Genomic DNA, 20,160 nt, shown 5'->3' on the forward strand with positions numbered 1-20,160 from the left:
CGCAAATCATATTCTTGTGAAACCCAGCTAATATATTTCACTCACAAACTTCATGTCATCCTTGATCGTTCTTCTCTTATTGAATGCATTTTCCTAGATTTTTCTAAAGCGTTTGACAAGGTATGCCATAAACTGCTTCTCTACAAACTACGTCAGCTTAACATAGACACTAAACTTCTCTTTTGGCTAGAAATCTTTCTTACTAACCGTTCTCAGTTTGTGTCAACAAATAACGTAAATTCAGAGCACACTGCTGTTCGATCTGGGGTTCCTCAAGGGACGGTATTGGGTCTACTCTTTCTTATTTACATTAATGACTTACCCTCGTGTGTTTCCTCGTACATTAACCTCTTTGCCGATGATTGTGTTGTCTATCGCGAAATAACCTGCGTTGATGATACTAAAGCCCTTCAGTCCGACCTTGATGCTATTAACAAATGGTGCAACATATGGTTGATGGAACTTAACATAAGGAAATGCAAGCATATGCGCATATCTCGAACATCATCTGTTTCGTCCATTTACCACATCGCTAGTACTTCTTTGGAGACCGTGTCCTCATACAAATACCTTGGCATTCACATTACATCAAACCTTTCTTGGGCAGACCACATTTCGTATGTAATTAGCAATGCTAATCGAATTTTGGGGTACCTCCGTCGTAACTTCGCACAAGTATCTTCATCCATAAAATTAACCATGTACAAAACGCTCATTCGCCCGAAACTAGAATATGCTGCCTCCGTCTGGGATCCAAGCCATGAAAACCTAATTCGGTCACTAGAAATGGTTCAAAATAACTCCACGCGTTTCCTTCTTTCTAACTACAACAGAACAGCAAGCATATCTGCCATGAAATTAAGTCTTGACCTATCAACCCTTGCATCCCGTCGTAAGTTGTTTCGCTTGAGCCTTTTTCACTCCATATTTCATCATCCTCAGCTCCACCATGAGCTTATATCACCTCCTCAGTATGTTTCATCTCGCTTAGATCACGCACAAAAAGTTCGAATTCCTTTTTGCAGAACTCACGCTTTTTTTCAGTCATTCTTACCACGGACATCCGAAGAGTGGAATCACCTTCCTTCGGATGTAATCTCCATCAGAAACCACCACCTATTCAAGAACGCCCTAGCTAACATTGTATAATTAGAATTTTATGTGCTTGCTCATTCCTTGTTATGTATATATGTATATTCTTTCACATGTAACCCACTCCCCTCTCTAATGCCTTTGGCCCTGAGGGTATGTTAAATAAATAAAATAAATAAAATAAATAAAATAAATAAGTTATGTAACTCTACGCATTACAGCTCCATTTATTTCTCCTAATGTCCCCTAGACTATCAGCTACCCCCGTTTTTTCTCTGATCCACACCGCTCTCTTCCTGTCTCTTAAAGTTACACATAACATTTTGCGTTTCATCGCCCTTTGCGCGGTCCTTGTTGTCCAACTTCTTTGGTAACCTATTTTTCTGCCCCATATGTTAGCACCTGTAAAATGTAATGATTGTACACTTTTCTTTTCAATGACAGTGTTAAGCTCCTTGTGAAGATTTCGTAATACCTGCTTCATGTGCTTGAGCCCATTTTTATTCTTCTGTAGATATCCTTCTCATGGTCAGGCTGTCCTGCGAGTAAGTGACCTAAATTAACGTACTCCTGCACAGACTCTAGAGGCTGAATGGCAATCACTTCTTTCCCTGCCAGGTCTTTGTCTTCTGCAGAATAATCAACCATGCTCTTACACTTTCTCGGTTAAGGTCCACAATAATTTGTTGCAGTTCATCACCAATGTTGCTGAACAGGACATGGTCATCTGCAAACAAGGTTTTGGAGATATTCGTCGTTGATCTTCACTACCTCAGGTTGTATTTCACGGCGTACTCCTCACATTGATCGCATATATATATATATATATATATATATATATATATATATATATATATATATATGCAGGCAAGATGAACGGTTTCGCACCAGATCCGAAAGTATATTCAAACAAGGAAAAAAAATACGAACGTTTCGATACAAGTGTGGTTGCGTTACAGGTATATATAGAGACACCAGACACTTTTCGCGTTGTCCCACACGATATGCGCACAATCAAACCCTAGTCACAGCGCGGTGACAAAATGCGCAAATGGCCGGGCAGTTCTAAAAATTACAGCAGATGTAAATCATCACTACATATGAGCGGATTTTTAATCCTGCTTTCTGCCGCAGGGCGGAAGATAGCACTCGCGTTCATGTTATACACTTGTGCGCAGATTGTACTTTTTTAACGCCGCATGATTATGTGATTATATGTAGTTATGATATCCATCTGCTGTGATTTTTAGAACTGCGCGGCCATTGTTTCATTTTGTCGCCGTGCTGTGACTATGGTTTCATTGTGCGTATGTCGTGTGGGACAATGCGATAAGGGTCTAGTGTCTGTATATATATATATATATATATATATATATATATATATATATACATCTGTAACGCAACCACACTTGTATTCACTCCGACGAAGGCCGGTCTCCGGCCGAAACGTCAGCCAGTAAATATGCCATAAACGTTCGCCTTTTTTCCTTTTTTCGAATATATATATATATATATATATATATATATATATATATATATACATATATATATTGCAATGGGGATGTTTGCCTAGCAGCACTCGATCTAGTTTCAACGGTAGACCGAAACAAGTGAAAAGGGAGCTATGGCGAAGCGGGCGAGCAAGCGTCGCTTGTCTTCCTCTTCGTTCACCAGCACCGTGGCCCACTGCCTTCAGTACAATCACTCCTCACCGAAAGAGGAGCTATCCTGGCGACCTAGGGGCAGGGGAAGACAGGGGGGTCGTGACACTGCTTGAGGCGGGCGTCTTGGACAATTTCCTTACCGCGACGACGCTGGTCGGAAGACGCGTCCATCGGCTCGATAAGGTAGTTGACCGCGGATGTTTGTCGCAGTACCCGATAGGGACCATGGTACTTGGAATGCAGCTTGGAGGAAAGGCCCGGTGGAGTACACGGCACCCACAACTAGACCAGCGAGCCGGGAGCAAAGGATGTAGCCGTAGTGGACGCATCGTGGCGATGCTTTTGGCGCCACTGGTCCTGGGATGTAAACGAGCGAGCTAGCTGGCGACATTCTTCGGCATATGCAGCCGCTCGGGAAACAGTTGTCGACTCCGAAGCATCCGGCCGGTAGGGTAGAATTGTGTCCATTGTGCATGAAGGTTCGTGTACGTAAAGAAGAAAGAAATGTGAAAATCGAGTATTGCTTTGCGTTGCAATATTGTATGCGTATGTTACGAAAGGCAGAATCCGATCCCAATTCGAGTGGTCAGATGAAACATACAAGGCCAACATGTCGCCAAGGGTGCGATTAAAACGCTCTTTCTTGCCATTAGTTTGGGGATGGTATGCCGTGGTAGTGCGGCGAATGATGCGACACTCCTTTAGAAACGCTGTAATGACGTCAGAGAGGAAAACGCGACCACGGTCGCTTAGTAATTCTCGAGGTGCTCCATGCCGTAATATCAGGTTCTGAAGGATAAAACTAGCAACGTCTTTTGCTGTGGCAGATGACAGGGCTGAACTTTCTGCGTACCGCGTAAGGTGGTCGATAGCAACAATAACCCAGCGGTTGCCGCTGGAAGTGCTGGGAAGCGGACCGTATAGGTCAACGCCGACACGGTCGAACGCTCGAGCGGGGCACGGTAAAGGCTGCAAGAGGCCGGCAACATGTTTAGGTGGCGTCTTGCGGCGTTGGCACAGGGGGCATGACCGTACATACTGACGAACGAAACGGTACATACCGCGCCAGTAGTACCGAACCTGTAAGCGACAGTATGTCTTCAATACCCCAGCGTGGCCGCATTGTGGGTCATCGTGGAAAGTGGCGCAGATGTCGGAGCGGAGGTGTCGGGGAATAACAAGAAACCACTTGCGACCGCTGGAGTTGTAGTTGCGGCGGTAAAGCAGGTTGTTACGCGTTATTCTGTTAGGAGAGGGTTTATTGGGACACGACGTACCCGACGGTCTTGAGCGCCAGCCTAGGTTCCGTGATCCCTTGGCAAAACGTCCATTTCTTTCACGCCTCTTCTCTGCGTCCCACTACAGCTTATGGCAAATACCCAAATAACACAAGACCTTCACGCTTGTAACATACGACAACAGCATACAGCAGACGAAGCCCACCGGCCAAGTGAAACAGCATCTCGAGGGGTAAAGGTCTTCAAGCGGGCAACATGAGTCACTTTAGTCGTTGAAGAGCGTCGACCATTTGAATGGAGGCGCGCTATACGGTAATTCAATTCGCTTATACACTCTAGAACGACATAAGGTCCAACATAGTGTGCCAGTAGTTTTTCGCACAACCCACGTTTTCTTGTCGGCGTCCATAGCCACACTAAGTCACCTGGATCATATGTGACGTGTCGGCGTCGGCGGTCGTAACGTGCCTTTGAGCGATCTTGTGAAGCAAGAGTGCGCAAATAAGCAAGGCGTCGGGCTTCTTCTGCACGACAGATGGTCTCAGATATGCAGGCATCATCGTGGTTCATAAATGGGAAAATCGTATCAAGGGTATGACGTGGCGGCCGGGCGTAAAGGAGAAAGAAGGGGCTATAACCGTTAGTTTCGTGCTGGGTGGTGTTAAATGCATAAGTCACGAAAGGTAGAACACTGTCCCAGTTCTGGTGATCTGTTGAGACGTACATGGACAACATGTTCGTGAGAGTTCTGTTAGTGCGTTCCGTAAGGCCGTACGTTTGGGGATGGTACAGCGTAGAGTGTCGAAAACTTGAACAACATAGACGAAGCATCTCTTCCAAGACATCTGCAGTAAACTGTCGCCCACGATCGCTAATAACAACTTTAGGAGGCCCATGTCGGAGAATGATAAATCGTAGCAAGAAAAGGCACACGTCGGCTGCAGCAGCCGATGGCATTGCAGCCGTCTCACAGTAGCGTGTCAGGTGGTCAGTGCACACAACGATCCAACGATTTCCGTTAGAGGACCGTGGAAACTGGCCGAGAAGGTCGACGCCGACTTGCTCGAATGGAGTCCTTGGGGGTGGAACAGGGTGCAGTCTACCAGGAGGAGTACTTGTGGGACGCTTGCGACGTTGACATTCGTTGCAGCTAGACACGTACTGCCGCTTCGTCTGATGCATATTAGGCCAGTAAAATCTTTCTCAAAGACGGCAAAGTGTTCTAGCTGCTCCCAAATGACCGGAGGTTGGGTCATCATGCATAGCCCGCAAGATGGAAGTGCGTAGACTTTTCGGGACCACGATGAGATATCGTGAGCCTGTGGTAGAATAGTTCTTATATAGGAGCCCGTCACGTGCGCAAAAGCGATTGGCTGTTGATTTATTTTTTTTTTTTGCAGTCAGCAGTTGCTTTAAATTGTCATCGTTTTGCTGCTCAGTCTTAAAGGTATTTAGATTAGGAAATGCTGGCTCCAAGGATACGATGTAGTGGTCGAAATTGTCCGCGTCACAGTCCTTTGTGGGAAGCGCTGGCCGCGAAAGGCAGTCTGAAAGGCAGCCGCGAAAGGCAGGCTTTTATAGGAAACGGTGAAGTCGTACTCCTGTAGACGGAGGCTCCAACGTGCGAGCCTACCAGATGGATCACGCAGATTGACGAGCCAGCACAAAGAGTGATGGTCTGTGATGATCGTGAAAGGGCGTCCGTACAGGTATGGCCGAAAGTGCTGTACTGGGAAAATCACTGCGAGACATTCCTGTTCCGTGTCGGTGTAATTGCGCTCGGGCTTGCTTAGAGAGCGACTCGTGTACGCGACGACGTGATCTTTGGTGTCGAAGCATTGAATAAGAACAGCGCCGACACCAATACCGCTAGCATCCGTGTGTAGTTCTGTTGGAGCCGCAGGGCCGAAGTGTTTGAGAACGGGATGGGACGTCAAACGGAACTTCAGTTCACGAAAAGCAGACGCACATTCTGAGGTCCAGTCAAATTGAACGCCTTTCTGAAGCAGACACGTTAGTGGATGCGCGATGTGAGCAAATCCGGGAATAAATCGGCGGAAGTATGAGCAAAGGCCCAAGAAGCTTCGCAGCTCTTTTACTGAGCGAGGTTGTGGAAAGGTTTCGACCGCAGCCGTTTTCGCTGGGTCAGGTCTTATGCCCTCTTTGTCGACTAGGTGACCTAGAACCAGCGTTTGGCGTTCGCCAAAGCGACACTTCTTGGAGTTGAATACCAAGCGTGCTTTGCCTACGCACTCTTGCACAAGATTGAGGCGTGCGTTGTGTTCACAAAACGTGCGTCCGAAAATAATGACATCATCCAAATAAAAAATGCAGACTTCCCACTTCAAGCCACGCAAAATGTTGTCCATGAATCGCTCAAAAGTTGCTGGCGCGTTACACAGCCCGAACGGCATCACATTAAATTCGAAAAGTGCATCTGGTGTAACGAATGCCGTTTTTTCCTTGTTTGCCTTGTGCGTCGGAATCTGCCAGTATCCGGACCGCAAGTCTGCACTCGAAAAGTATGAGGCCGAAGAAAGGCAATCGATAGCATCATCAATCAGTGGCAAACGATATACGTCTTTCTTGGTAACGGCGTTGAGGCGGCGGTAATCAACGCAAAATCGCCATGTGCCATCTTTCTTTCTGACTAGAATTACTGGCGCTGCCCACGGACTACTCTACTCTTGAATAACGTTTTTCTTTAGTATGTCATGGACTTGGTCACTGATCACCTTGCGCTCCGAATGGGACACCCGGTATGGCTTTTGTCGCAGAGGCTGGTGAGATCCTGTGTCTATGCGGTGCTGTACACGAGAAGGGGGAAAGGATGGTGGAGCCTCTTGCTGGGAAAAGTCGAACACCGCGACGTGCTTTCGTAGAATATTCGCGAGCTCGTGACGTTGGTACGTACTGAGCGATTTGTTTACCATAGCCATTATGGAAGTGTCCGTCGCGCATGCAGCTGAATGGGACTCCTCCATGGCATCGGGGCCTTCTGCGAGGATGGCGAGCGCCAACACTTGATGTTCACGAATAGCTGCAAGTTTCAGACCCTCTGGTAGTATTGTGGGTTCATTGGAGCAATTTATCATACATAAGACAGTACGCCCGTCAATAACCGACAGCGTGCAATAGGGGACCAGAACATTCTTCTTAATGCAACTAAGGGGGACGGGCTCTACGGTCGCATCAAATGTTCTGTCGGTTGCTGGAGAACAGGTGACTGGGACGCATTTCGCAGACAACGGCGGTACAACGGTATCTGCAGACACACAAAGGGCACTTTCACTTTAATAACACGGCGGGTGATCCACAAATACGGCCGGAAGGCTCGAATCTACAGTTATTTCACCCGTTCGGCAATCAACATTGGCACCACACAGCTTCAGAAAATCGAGGCCCAGAATTACGTCATGCGTAGCATGAGGTAAAACTACGAACTCCGCGTTATATGTTTCACTGCCCAAGCTAACTTTCACACTGCACAGACCTACAGAGTATAATAATTCTCCACTCACTCCACGAAACACGTCGGCACGGTCCCATGAAAACATGACTTTTCGTTCCAGCAGGCGTTTGAATGCGAGACTCATTACTGAAACGGTCGCTCCTGTGTCCACTAAGGCCATTGTTGAGACGCCGTCTACACGCACACACACCTTATTTTTAAACATGCAAATTGGCGGAGGTATTTCTGTGAAAATCAAGGACTGTCCGGCGGCCTCACCTCCAGCGGCCGCGCTGACTAGTTTTCCGGCGAAGGCGACGGGTAGCGGCGCCGAGGAGACGGTGACCGGTGTACGCAAGGAGCAGGCGGTGGTGTCAAGCTCCAATCGGAGGCAGGGGAACGGTTCCGCAGTGCTACCGGGGTCTCGTTGGACATGCGGTTTGAATAGGTGTACGCACGGCCAACGCGTTGCTTGCCAGGTATTGTTGATCGGTCGTACCTCGGCGGCTGGCGGCGGGGTGGGGCTGCGTTACAGTACCTGGCAATGTGGCCCTCGACATCACAGTTGTAGCACAAGGGTGCGATCGATGAAATGTCGCTCAAAGCGCTCAGCCGGGAGAGGTCGTCGAACTGGGTACATCATGTCAGTATGATGAACAGGAGCCGTACGCCACTGTGCACCACGGTTGGCTTAAAAGCGTTGCCCATATCGCTGTTCTGACGGACACGTCTCCGGATGTGCCCACGTAGTTCCAGCCACATCGACGTCCGTGACACGCACAGACGGTGGAAAAGTAGCGCGTGGTGCTGCGGGCGCTGAGTGAGATAGTGGGTACGTAGCCGGCGGTTGAACCGTGTTGTACATTATTTCATTGTGCCGCCGCAGTTCTTCGCGTACTATTTCCCGGATAGTAGAGGCAAGGTCGGTGGACGGGCTCGTATCGACGCTGGCGACAGTGGGCACGTTTGCCAGTCATCCGAATTTGGGTGCTATACGACGAGTCCTCAAGGTCTCAAATGTGCGGCAGTGACGCAAGACATTAGAGACGGAGGTGAGGTCTTCTCTATATATCAGGAAATTGTAGACGTCTTCCGCAATACATTTCAAAACATGTCCGACTCGCTCTTCTTGAGACATCCGCGGGTTTACGATCTGGCACAGCTTGAGCGCCTCTTCTATATAAGTAGTGCATGTCACTCCCAGACTTTGAGCTCTTTAGGCAAGCGTTCGCTCCGCACGTTTCTTTTTTGCATCAGAGTCACCAAAACATTTTCCTATTTCCTCAACAAACCGTTCCCATGTTGTTAAAGACTCTTCGTGATTCTCGAACCACATCTGTGGTTTCTCTCATAAATGGGACGGTGTTCGCAAGCTTGGTGACCGAGTTCCAGTTGTTATATCGGCTCACCCGATTGTAGTGCGTAAGCCACTCGTCCACGTCTTCTCCCGCTCTTCACGCGAACGAGCGTGGTTCCATGTAATGTTGTGCGGGTGCAGGTGTCGTTGACCCTTGTGCAGTTGCAACTGGCGCTGGGTCTGGTCCTCCGTGCTATGGCATGATGACTGTTGGCGAGAGACCGGCAAGGCGGCGGCTCCGGCGAAATTCAAGCGCTTGGGACTCCGTAGTACGTCGACGTCATGTACCCAGCACCTCCACCACTCTGTTACGGGTTATACTGTTAGGAGAGGGTTTATTGGGACACGACGTACCCGACGGTCTTGAGCGCCAGCCTAGGTTCCGTGATCCCTTGACAAAACGTCCTTTGCTTTCACGCCTCTTATCTGCGTCCCACTACAGCTTATGGCACATAGCCAAATAACACAACACCTTCACGCTTGTAAATATATATATATATATATATATATATATATATATTGTTACGACGCGAGACAAACGGAGTTTATTGAACAGGCCTCAGGGCGAGCAAAAACGTCCTCTTCCTCGTCTTCTCCGCTCACACTCCTTCCTCTTCTACTAATGCGGCTACATTGACTGTAATATGCCTCCCCTCTTAGACGAAGCCCGCCGGATAAGTCAGCTAAGTTCTCGGTGTGAAGGGCTTGAGACGAGCGACATGCACAACCTCAGTCTTGGCGGAGCGCCGTCCAGTTGCGGTGAGACGCGCCAGCCGATAATTCACTTCACGTAGCTGGTCAACAATAACGTACGGGCCGGTATAGTTGGCAAGAAGTTTCTGACACAGGCCACGTTTGCGCATCGGACACCATAGCCAGACTAGATCCCCCGGAGAACAGGTGACATCCCGATGGTGCCTATCGTACCGTGCTTTTGACCGGTCTTGCGAAGCCAGAGTACGTGTGCGGGCCAAGCGTCGAGCTTCTTCAGCGAGACACAAAGTCTCGGCGATGGTGAGATTGTCGTGGGTGGAGAACGAAAATATGGTGTCCAGTGTGTGACGCGGCGGTCGAGCGTAGAGTAGGAAAAACGGGCTGTAGCCAGTAGTCTCATGCTTTGCTGTGTTAAAAGCGTATGTAATGAAGGGCAAAATTTCGTCCCAGTTTTTATGATCCGATGCGACGTACATGGACAACATGTTCACCAGTGTGCGGTTGGTACGCTCGGTCAGCCCATTTGTTTACTGGCGATACGGTGTCGAGTGGCGAAAGCTGGAAGCGCATAATCGAAGAAGCTCTTCCACGACATCTGCAGTAAACTGGCGACCGCGGTCACTGATGATTACTCTAGGAGGGCCGTGACGGAGAATCATCGAATGCAGCAGAAAAAAGGAAACTTGACTGGCGGTGGCAGATGGCAAAGCAGCCGTCTCGCAGTACCGGGTCAGATGATTGGCACATACGATGATACAACGGTTCCCTTTCGATGAGCGGGGAAAGGGGCCCATGAGGCCAATTCCAACTTGCTCGAAAGGAGAGCTCGGAGGCGTCAGTGGTTGTAGGAGGCCGGCTGGCGTCGTAGTTAGGTGTTTGTGGGCCTGGCACTGAGCGCAACTGGCCGCATACATTTCAGTCGACCGACGCATTCGGGGCCAGAAAAACCGTTCTTGGGCACGATGAAATGTACGCGCTGCTCCGAGATGTCCGGAGGTAGGATCGTCGTGCATAACCTGCAGAATAGTGCAGCGTAGCTTCTCCGGAACTACAAGAAGGAAGCGGGCACCAGTGGTTGCGAAAATCCTCTTGTAGAGGAGACCATCACGAACACAATATCCTCGGCTTGTTGTGGAGTCATGCGCGTTGAAAAGTGGCTCTAAGCTGAAGTCTTCTCGCTGCTCCTTCTCGAAGGTCTCTTTATCCGGAAATGCAGGTGCCAAAGAAGCAATCAAATGATCAAAGTTATCGGCATCACAAAGAGTGGTGTTTAGCGGAGCTCGCGAAAGTCAGTCAGCCTCAGCGTGTCGGCGACCACTCTTATATGAAACTGTGAAGTTGTACTCCTGGAGACGTAGAGCCCAGCGCGGGAGTCGACCAGAGGGATCACGAAGATTGACAAGCCAGCACAGCGAATGATGATCTGTGATGATTGTGAATGGGCGTCCATACACGTACGAGCAAAAACGTTGCCCAGCAAAAATGACCGCTGGGCATTCTTGCTCCGTAACAGTGTAATTGCCTTCAAGCCTACTTAACGTGCGACTGGCATAAGCAATGACGTGTTCGTTCCGGCCGCATCGCTTAACGAGGACTCCACCGACCCCCACGCCACTCGCATCGGTGTGGAACTCTGTCGGTGCAGCTGGGTCGAAATGCCGAAGGATGGGACCCGTCGTCAGTAAGAACTTCAGTTGACGAAAAGAAGCGTCGCACTCGTGAGTCCACTCAAAAACGGCGTCCTTATGCAGAAGACAAGTCAGGGGAGAGGCGACATCGGCAAAAGCCGGTATAAATCGGCGGAAATAAGAGCAGAGGCCTAGGAAACTACGAAGCTCTTTAACAGACCGAGGAGGCTTAAACGCTTCAACAGCTGCTGTCTTTTGTGCATCAGGCCTGATACCATCCTTGTCTACAAGATGGCCAAGCACCAATGTGTGTACTACTAATTGAGTACTATATTACAGTCAATGTAGCCGCATTAGTAGAAGAGGAAGGAGTGTGAGCGGAGAAGACGAGGAAGAGGATGGCTTCTGCGGTAGTCTTCAGAGCTGTCAGGCACGTCTGCACGCCTAGGACGAATGACTGGGTCGTAACGCGGAGCATTGCCAGTGGTGGGGCGCCCAGAGGAACGTGCGTAACGAGGGCGAGGTTCAAATCGGGTATCCGAAGAGTAGTGCCCACTCGATGCCGGTGCGTGTTGGTACTCTGATCAATCCGTGACGTTGACCGACGGTTGCCATCCATTCAAAGGTGGAGAAGTCGCCGGGGCTTGCGAAAAGGCTTGCCTGTCCAGCTCTTCGCGGACGATCGGTCGTATGGTCGGCGCCAAGTCAAATGAAGAGCTCATATCGATGCTGGCCACGGTGGTAACATTGGCCAATTGGCCAAACTTTGGGGTTATTCGGCGCATCTTCAGCGCCTCGAACGTACGGCAGTGCTTCATGACATCAGACACTGAAGCGAGACTGTCCTTGCCGATCAGAAAATTGTACAGATCCTCTGCTATGCCCTGGAGCAGGTGCCCGACCTTGTCTTCCTCGGACATTCTTGCGTTGGCTTGCTTGCACAATTTCAAGATCTCTTCGATGTAGGCAGTGAAAGTCTCACCTGGTAGCTGTGCTCTCTGTGCCAGGGTGTGCTCTGCGTGTTTCTTTTTTGCATCCGAGTCGCCAAAGCATTCCTTTAGGTCATGAACGAAACGTTCCCACGTTGTTAATAACCCTTCGTGGTTCTCAAACCAAATCAGGGCAGTGTCAGTCAGAGCGAAGACAACGTTGTTTAGTTGGTCGGTAGTGTCCCAATCGTTGGACTTTCTTACCCGTTGGCAATGCCTGAGCCATTCTTCTAAATCTTCACCGGCTCTCCCGGCGAAAACCCGAGGTTCTCGGTAATAGCGCCCCGCAGTGGCGCACCGACGGGGGGGGATTCGGGGGTTGTAACCCCCCCTGAGGCCGACTTAAGCCCCACTTTTGTTTAACCCCTTTTCTTTCCTTACGCATTTGAGCACTGCAACTAAGATGTAAGACGCGCAATCATCTGCACACTCGCAAAAAGCGCATTTTTTGAAAATTTCCCGTGAAGAAATCGAAATTAGTGCTGTTTAGATGGTATTGGCAAACTGTCAACCCCCCCTGTCAGAGATCCTGGGTGCGCTACTGGCGCCCCGTACCAGCAGGCATTGATCCCGGAGCGGCAGGTATCGGTCCCCGAGCGTCTCCTTCGTTGGTCATGTTAACAGGCGAAGGTGGTAGTCCGGCGAGGCGGCGACTCCGGCGAAGAATAAATGGCTCCGGGTCCGTCGTTACTTCAAGTACCCAGCACCTCCACCAAAAACTGTTACGACGCGAGACAAACGGAGTTTATTGAACAGGCCTCAGGGCGAGCAATAACGTCCTCTTCCTCGTCCTCTCCACTCACACTCCTTCCTCGTCTACTAATGCGGCTACATTAACTGTAATATTATATATATATATATATATATATATATATATATATATATATATAGTAATGAAATCAAGGAGACAGAGACACATCGCCTGTTCACTGGGCCGGCTGTTCTATTCTCTTCGTCGTCCTCCCTGTCTGCCCGCTCCCTGTCTGCCCGAGCGCGGGAGCCTCAGTGCGTCATTCTCTTCATTACACTCGGCCACGCTGCCGAAGATAGCTCAGGTTATTGTGAGAGCGTGCTGGTGATGAGCATTTATAATCGACATGACTTGGGAATGGGAATCGTCATCGTTAGGGCCGTCCTTTGATTAACCAGCTTCTCTGGGGGTCGGCACTGACTGTTGCGCTCGGGTCGCACTTGGCAAAGCACGACACACTGCACAGCGGCTGGCCGAACTAATGCGCCATGCATACAGCGAAATCCTGTGCTCAACCATCGTGTGCCTCTTCGCGACGTTGCCGGTGACGGATGAAGGCTTGCCAATGCACTCGAATCGGCGAAGCTCGACAATATGCCAACTGCTGCCGAGTCGTCTATGTCCGAAGGTGGAGTCAAAAGCGATGCCTGGTCAGAGGCCGCGATATTTTCCGCGCTTGAACCAGGCAACAGCTGTTTCTGCGCTTGAGTCTGTGGTATATTGTCCACCTGATAGGGAGCTTTGGGCGGCACGATAAGGTCTTCGATAATTACGGTCTCAGAGATGCCAGCCGCCTGGGCTTCCTTTAGAGAGACCTCACTCAGTGCAGAGCGAATGGTCGCACGTTCAGCCAACGGTTGCTGCGAAATCCCGACGTGCGGCTCCGGCGGGTCCAGAACTTTATCGCCTGCGCAATCCATAGACAGATCACGGTTGCGGACCGGTATTTGCCGATCATTGCAGCTCGACGGACCCGCGATGTTCAGAGGCATAGACGGCCGTCACTCGTGAACTCGAACTTCGCTTCCATCAACCGTTGTTATGGGTTGAACGGCTCTTCTGGAAAGCGTAAGCTCGGAGGCCACCTGGCGGTGGGTCACAGCAAGAGCAGTGGTTTGCCGGGCTATTCCCACCGGCTGCTGTAAGTCGCGGTGCCTCATCACCACCAGGCTGCTTGTCCAGCTGCCCGAGGAACCAGGGCCGGTGTACACGGAGAGTGTGGTCGTTGTGGTAGTCGTGGCAGCCGGTTCTACCACAAAGGAAGCATCGACGGCATACCTTGATGGCTGAGGCATCGAAGAAGTGCCGGGCATGATATTCTCGCCAAGGGAAGCGTGGACCGCGTACCCAGGCAGGGCAGGTCTAAGACGGAGGGGCCGAAGCACTGTCCCACTATCTTCGGTAGAGCCGACGATGACTGCCGGTGAGCCGGCGCATACGGCGGGGCAGCCTGCGTCTCTCCCTGTCGAGGCGCTGCTGGGCACACCTGCCGCAGGATCGAAGCGGTAGCTCTCCGGAGCACCGTGCGTAGTACTGTGCTGATTGGACTCGCCGCAGGTATAGGGAAGCGGGACAAAAGCAGCTATCAGAGCTGTGCTCCTTGCAGATCAGGATCGCTGCTTGATGCCTTCATAGTTTTCCCATGCCTTGGCGGCACCTCAAAGTCGTTTCGCTGCAACCAGCCATATTGTACGGTCTGGTCAAGCATGACGATCACCCAAGGCATCGATGTTACGAACCCAAAGGATGACGTCGTCTTGAAAGCCGCGGAACGCTGGTATTTCCATGAAAGCCGGCTGCAGGGAAGCGTGGACGGCGTTTCCAGGCAGGACGCAACCTCTGGCGGACGCGAAAGTGGTCGTCATAACCTGGAGCTGTTGTGACAGCTCGGCGATGGCGTGGAAGAGGGCATCGGTACATCACTGTCCTAGAGCCACCGAGGAGGCTTGGATGCCTTCCCCGGATGGTGCGGTGGGTGCTTGCGACTGTGGTAGGGTGGCAGGCTCCATACCTGAGGAAGCGTGTACGGTGTTCCTGGACAGGAGAAACCCGGCACGCCGAAGAACCGTGCGGGGAAACACTTAAGGCCGGAACGTCTTAAGTCAGGTTCGTTGTAGACGACTGCGCCATTGTAACGAAATCACGGAGACAGACACACCGCACCCGTTCACTGGGCCGGCTGTTCTATTCTCTTCGTCGTCCTCCCTGTCTGCCCGCGCCCGCAGTCCGAGCACGGGAGCCTCAGTGCGTCATTCTCTTCATTACACTATATATATATATATATATATATATATATATATATATAGCGTGTAGCAATATATATATACATTATATAGGCCGAAGTCAAAGTAATCTTCTAGGTTAAATAAACAGCCACACAGAAACATACCTATACAGGGTAAAGTGGAGGAACGAGCTATAGCAACCTATTACTTCAAAAAACTTCCTTTCCCTGAGCTCCACAGGCGAGCGACACTGCTTCTTATATAAGAGTCATTTTCCTCAATAAACGACTACTAATACTCTTTTGTTTAGGACTTTGCCCTTCGCCCATTTCTTCGCCGTCAATACGAACTCCTCAAGGACACTGAGGAAATTTAAAAAGGTGCATAACATGTTATCCCTAGCTATGCAGAATATGCAGAAGACAAAGATAATGTTCAATAGCCTGGCAAGGGAACAAGAGTTCAGGATCGCCAGTCAGCCTCTGGAGTCTGTAAAGGAGCACGTTTATCTAGGTCAATTACTCACAGGGGACCCTGATCACGAGAAAGAAATTTACAGAAGAATAAAATTGGGTTGGAGTGCATACGGCAGGCATTACCAAATCCTGACTGGGAACTTACCACTGTCGTTGAAAAGAAAAGTATACAATCATTGCATTCTACCGGTGTTAACATATGGGACAGAAACTTGGAGGTTAAGAAAGAAGCTCGAGAACAAGTTAAGGACCGCACAAAGAGCGATGGAACGAAAAATCTTAGGACTAACGTTAAGAGACAGGAAGACAGCGGTGTCGATCAGAGAACAAACGGGGATAGCCGATATTCTAGTTGACGTTAAGCGGAAGAAATGGAGCTGGGCAGGCCATGTAATGCGTTGGATGGATAACCGGTGGACCATTAGGGTTACAGAATGGATACCAAGAGAAGGGAAGCGCAGTCGAGGTTGGCAGAAAACCAGATGGGATGATGAAGTTAGGAAACTTTCAGGCCAAATTGGAATCAGCTAGCGCAAGACAGGGGTTATTCGAGATTGCAGGGAGAGGCCTTCGTCCTGCAGTGAACATAAAATATAGGCTGATGATGATGATGTTGATGATGATAACATGTTATCCCTAGCTAGGCGCATTCACATACCCACTGAAAAATGAAAAGGCAGTGTACGTTAGCGTAGAACGGGTACAAGCGCACGTGGGAATACCTTAAGATGGAGGCGCTCATGAGCTTGTCAGTTCGTAGTCAGGAAATGAAACGACACTTCCCCAAGGTAAGAGTGAAGGCGGAATTTATCCCACGTTGTCCCTCCCTTCAAGTAGCGCGGGAGCGAGAACGACGAAAAGCAGGAGGCCGAATCCCATCGTGCTCCGTCACAATCCCACCCCTCCTAACGAGAGAGGAGAAAGTGATGTGAGGAGGGAGCGACTGGCGTCACAACACACCGCATATCGTAGAACGTTAGCGACAACGTCCCTAGGACTGAGGAACAACAGGAAAAGCTACCCCGTCCAAAGTGCAACCGCAAAGACGAAGCGATCGATTTTCATTGGAAGGTGGCTTCTTCGTCGAGGAATAATATCACCTAGAGGCTTCCAGTTCACGGCCCCCAATTTCATTTACTCCTGTAATATGTCATAGCTTCTGACCTGTATTTCATGATATGAGAAATGCGGGATCAGCCTATGGCCGGAGACAAATATTTGGCGTTAAAATGAAGACGTTTTCCCTACCCTTCCCTCAGTGCTTACTTGGACTGCACCATGTTAGCGACAAAGCTGAAGTGCGTGATCTCGACGCCCTTGGGCAGACCAGTGGTGCCCGAGGTGTAGCTCAGGGCCGCAATAATATTCTTGGGGTCGGGAACAGGAACTTCGCGGAACTGCTTCGGGTCGATCAGTGCAAAGCCCAGAATGGAAGAGAATCCCGGTGCCTCGCCTAGCACAAAACGGGCCTGCAAAGCAGAAAAGGAATGTTGCAGATGGACTTTCCTGGACCTTCAGTCCGCTGCATGGTTCTGGTCAAGCATGGTTGAATATAGTTATTGCACTCGAAATGTTCCGGCTTCTCGTTTCTAGAAAAGGATGTAGAATTGCATTGAATGTGAATATATTGTCACAGTGTAGTGGTGGTGAAGAACCAGACAGTGGCACAACTGCGAGTTATGAAAACTAATTCTTTATGGTCACGAAAACTGATATGTGCACAGAAAAACAAGCAACACAGCACAACGAAGCGGCGAGTTCAATCGTTAGTCGTCGAAAACCTGATCCACGGTTCAGACCCGTACGCAATTTATATACATGACTCCGCGTAGATTCCAGCGTAATCGCTGGTACTCGCGCGCATTCTGTAATGTACAAGACTATTAGCGGCCCGCATGTGACCTGATTACACAAAGTTCGGCAACAACATAGACAACAGATAGAACCAGCGATAGCATTCGAGAAACTTACGTTACAGAAAGACGCGTCTTGCGCTTAGCGATAACCTTTAACATTTGTTAGCCGGTGAAAAACAGTCACTGGCAAAGATAAGTAGGCATAAGCGCGGGAATAAAAGGGTGATAATGATGATGATTTATTGGCAGCCCTTTTGAAACGGGACAGCACTCGATAGTTACGTAGCGTGCTTGAGCTAATCAGGGACTACATCTGTTGCAATCGGGCTTTTTGCTTACGTATGCTTTTTTTTTCATTAAAGGGATACAAAGGGATACGGACACAAAAGTTGGTGGGTGGTTTTTTGCGTCGGAACAAAAGTTGAACTGTTGAAAACGACGAATACAACAAGCTGCTCTGAAAAAAGAACGTGAAACATCTTTTTTTTTTTTTTGGGGGGGGGGGGATTTTCTAGGGTGCTTCGATGCCAGCGCCGCCGTTCAGGGTGGTGCCATCCTTTGACCGACCCCGCGCCGCCGCTTTCTCGTTGCGACGCCATCTTGAATCACAGCGAGCGATTGCGAGTGCTTGGTGCCGGTGCTTAGTTCGAGACACACTGCGCGCGGATGCTTCGCTGACGCTTCTACTTGCTGGACAGTGTTCAGCCGCATGAATGACAAGCTTGTCAATTGCATCGAGTCGACATGACGGGCTGTTGTGTTCCCAAGTGCACCGGATCGACGCGTAAAGGGCTTCGTTGTTTACGCTTCCCCCGGGACCCAGAGCGAAGGAAGAGATGGGAAGCCCAAGTGGTATCACTGGAAGGCAACGGATAGCTCCTACATTTGCGAGGTAAGTGTCTAGAAAGTTTAGACTATCGCACCGTGTTTTTCATTTAAATAAGAAAATATTCTCTGATCCTCGCTCACGTACCTACGTTCGCTCACGAGCTAAGCACTGCACCGATGCTGCCTGAGTAGCCTATGGTTTGCGAGCGCGCGTCGCATAGGCTTTTGCCGTTTTGATCGGCGCAGTCTATGCGAGTAGTACCCTTATTTTAAGGACTGACGAAAATGCTTCGCCGCGAAATAGTCTTACATTAGCTACAAATCGTCATGTAAACCACCTATTTTAATTTTTCACGGGAAACAGACATCGTGTGTCTCTTGTTCCTTTTCTTTTTTTTTTCCTAGGTTTTTTTTTTCGCTACTGGTTATTTGGGACTAAAGAACACAGTGCTTCTTCTGGGGAGAGCGGCTGTTGTGTACGTGGCAAGCGAAGAATTGTGATTTTCTGATTTCTCAGCAGACATCATGCGGATCTCAGGTTGTTACGTTATATAGCTGATTTTTAGACGCATATACAGGGTGTTTCAGCGAACACTTTCAAAATTTATTTAAGGTTGCCTGTGGTAGATAGCCCAATTCTAGTTAATGAGCTGGTCTACTCGAAGAGGCGGGCATTACTTGCACAAAATATTGAAATGCATAATCGAATAATTAACAGAAATTCACTAATTAGGTTTTTAACGAATTGCCTGATGGGCCATATTGCAATTTACAAATTGTAGCCGTGGAGTTCGCAAGGCGGATCCACTTGGAACGAATGCTCGGGATGACACCAGTTTCGAGATATTAATTCCCGAACTTTGCGGAGAAATGCATTGGCGTTCCATTAAGTTCTTAACAAAACGTCGCTTGATGCATTGAAGCACAAAATTAACAGGAACGGCAATGCATTTCTCCGCAAAGTTCGGGAATTAATATCTCAAAACTGGTGTCATCTCGAGAATTCGTTCCAAGTGCCTTGCAAACTCCACGGCTACAATTTGTAAATTGGAATATGGGCCATCAGGCAATTGATTAAAAATATAATTCGAGAATTTCTGCAAATTATTCGATTATGCATTTCAATTTCTTGTGCAAGTAATGTCCGCCTCTTCGAGTATACCAGCTCATGAACTGGAATTGTGTTATCTGCCACAGGCAACCTTTAAGAAGTTTTGAAAGTGTTCGCTGAAACAGCCTGCATTTGTAGTAAGCCTATGGTCATTCGTGCTCATTCCCGATCGTAGTGGGTACTGTGACGGTCTTTAAATGCCTGTGCACGGTATGCCTAGGTGTAGTAGAGCTAAGGGGCATCATGGGACCAAAATGTTTCGGCGCTTTCTGGCATGGTGTTTGTTGTAGCCTGTGCATTTCTTCGAAACGTGTGAAGCGAGGTAATACAGCATTACTTCTGCGAAAATTTATTTTTAAGCACTGTAATGGGTTCTCTGTATTTACAAGGCAACTTTTCATATCAATAATCACTTTTGTTGTTTAACTTGTACTTAGAAACACTTTGAAGAGGACGAGTACGAGGGAAATCGACAGGACGGGTGCCGTCTGTTAAAGTCAACAGCTCTACATCATCTTGGACTATATTTTCGAAGTGAAAAACATTGCTAATCTGTATTTGACTGTCTTAGTTTCATTTACGGTTTTTTTACGCGATATGTATGCAGTGTTGTTTATTTTTTCAATGTAGTTATCAGTGTTCTAATGGTTATTTATAAAATGTTCTGTACTCCCCATCGATGTGTTTGGCTGATGCGACGTATTCGATGGTAGCTGATGTATTCTGGCTGGATAGCTTAATATTACCCGCGGTTGCGTTTTCTTGTTTGTATTCTTGTTT

At 49.0% G+C, this 20,160-nt stretch overlaps 1 protein-coding gene across 2 annotated transcripts in view; it reads right to left on the minus strand.

Moving 5' to 3' along the window:
• Positions 1 to 20,160, minus strand: part of LOC119461826 (uncharacterized) — a 370,449-nt gene that overhangs the window by 251,157 nt on the left and 99,132 nt on the right. For both annotated transcript variants that reach the window (XM_037723200.2, XM_049672281.1), the window contains exon 6: positions 16,852 to 17,054. In XM_037723200.2, the coding sequence (XP_037579128.2) occupies positions 16,852 to 17,054 (203 nt within the window). The remainder of the gene's footprint in view (positions 1 to 16,851; positions 17,055 to 20,160) is intronic.

The sequence above is a fragment of the Dermacentor silvarum genome, chromosome 8 (genome assembly GCF_013339745.2).
Source record: "Dermacentor silvarum isolate Dsil-2018 chromosome 8, BIME_Dsil_1.4, whole genome shotgun sequence".
Taxonomy (NCBI): domain Eukaryota; kingdom Metazoa; phylum Arthropoda; class Arachnida; order Ixodida; family Ixodidae; genus Dermacentor; species Dermacentor silvarum.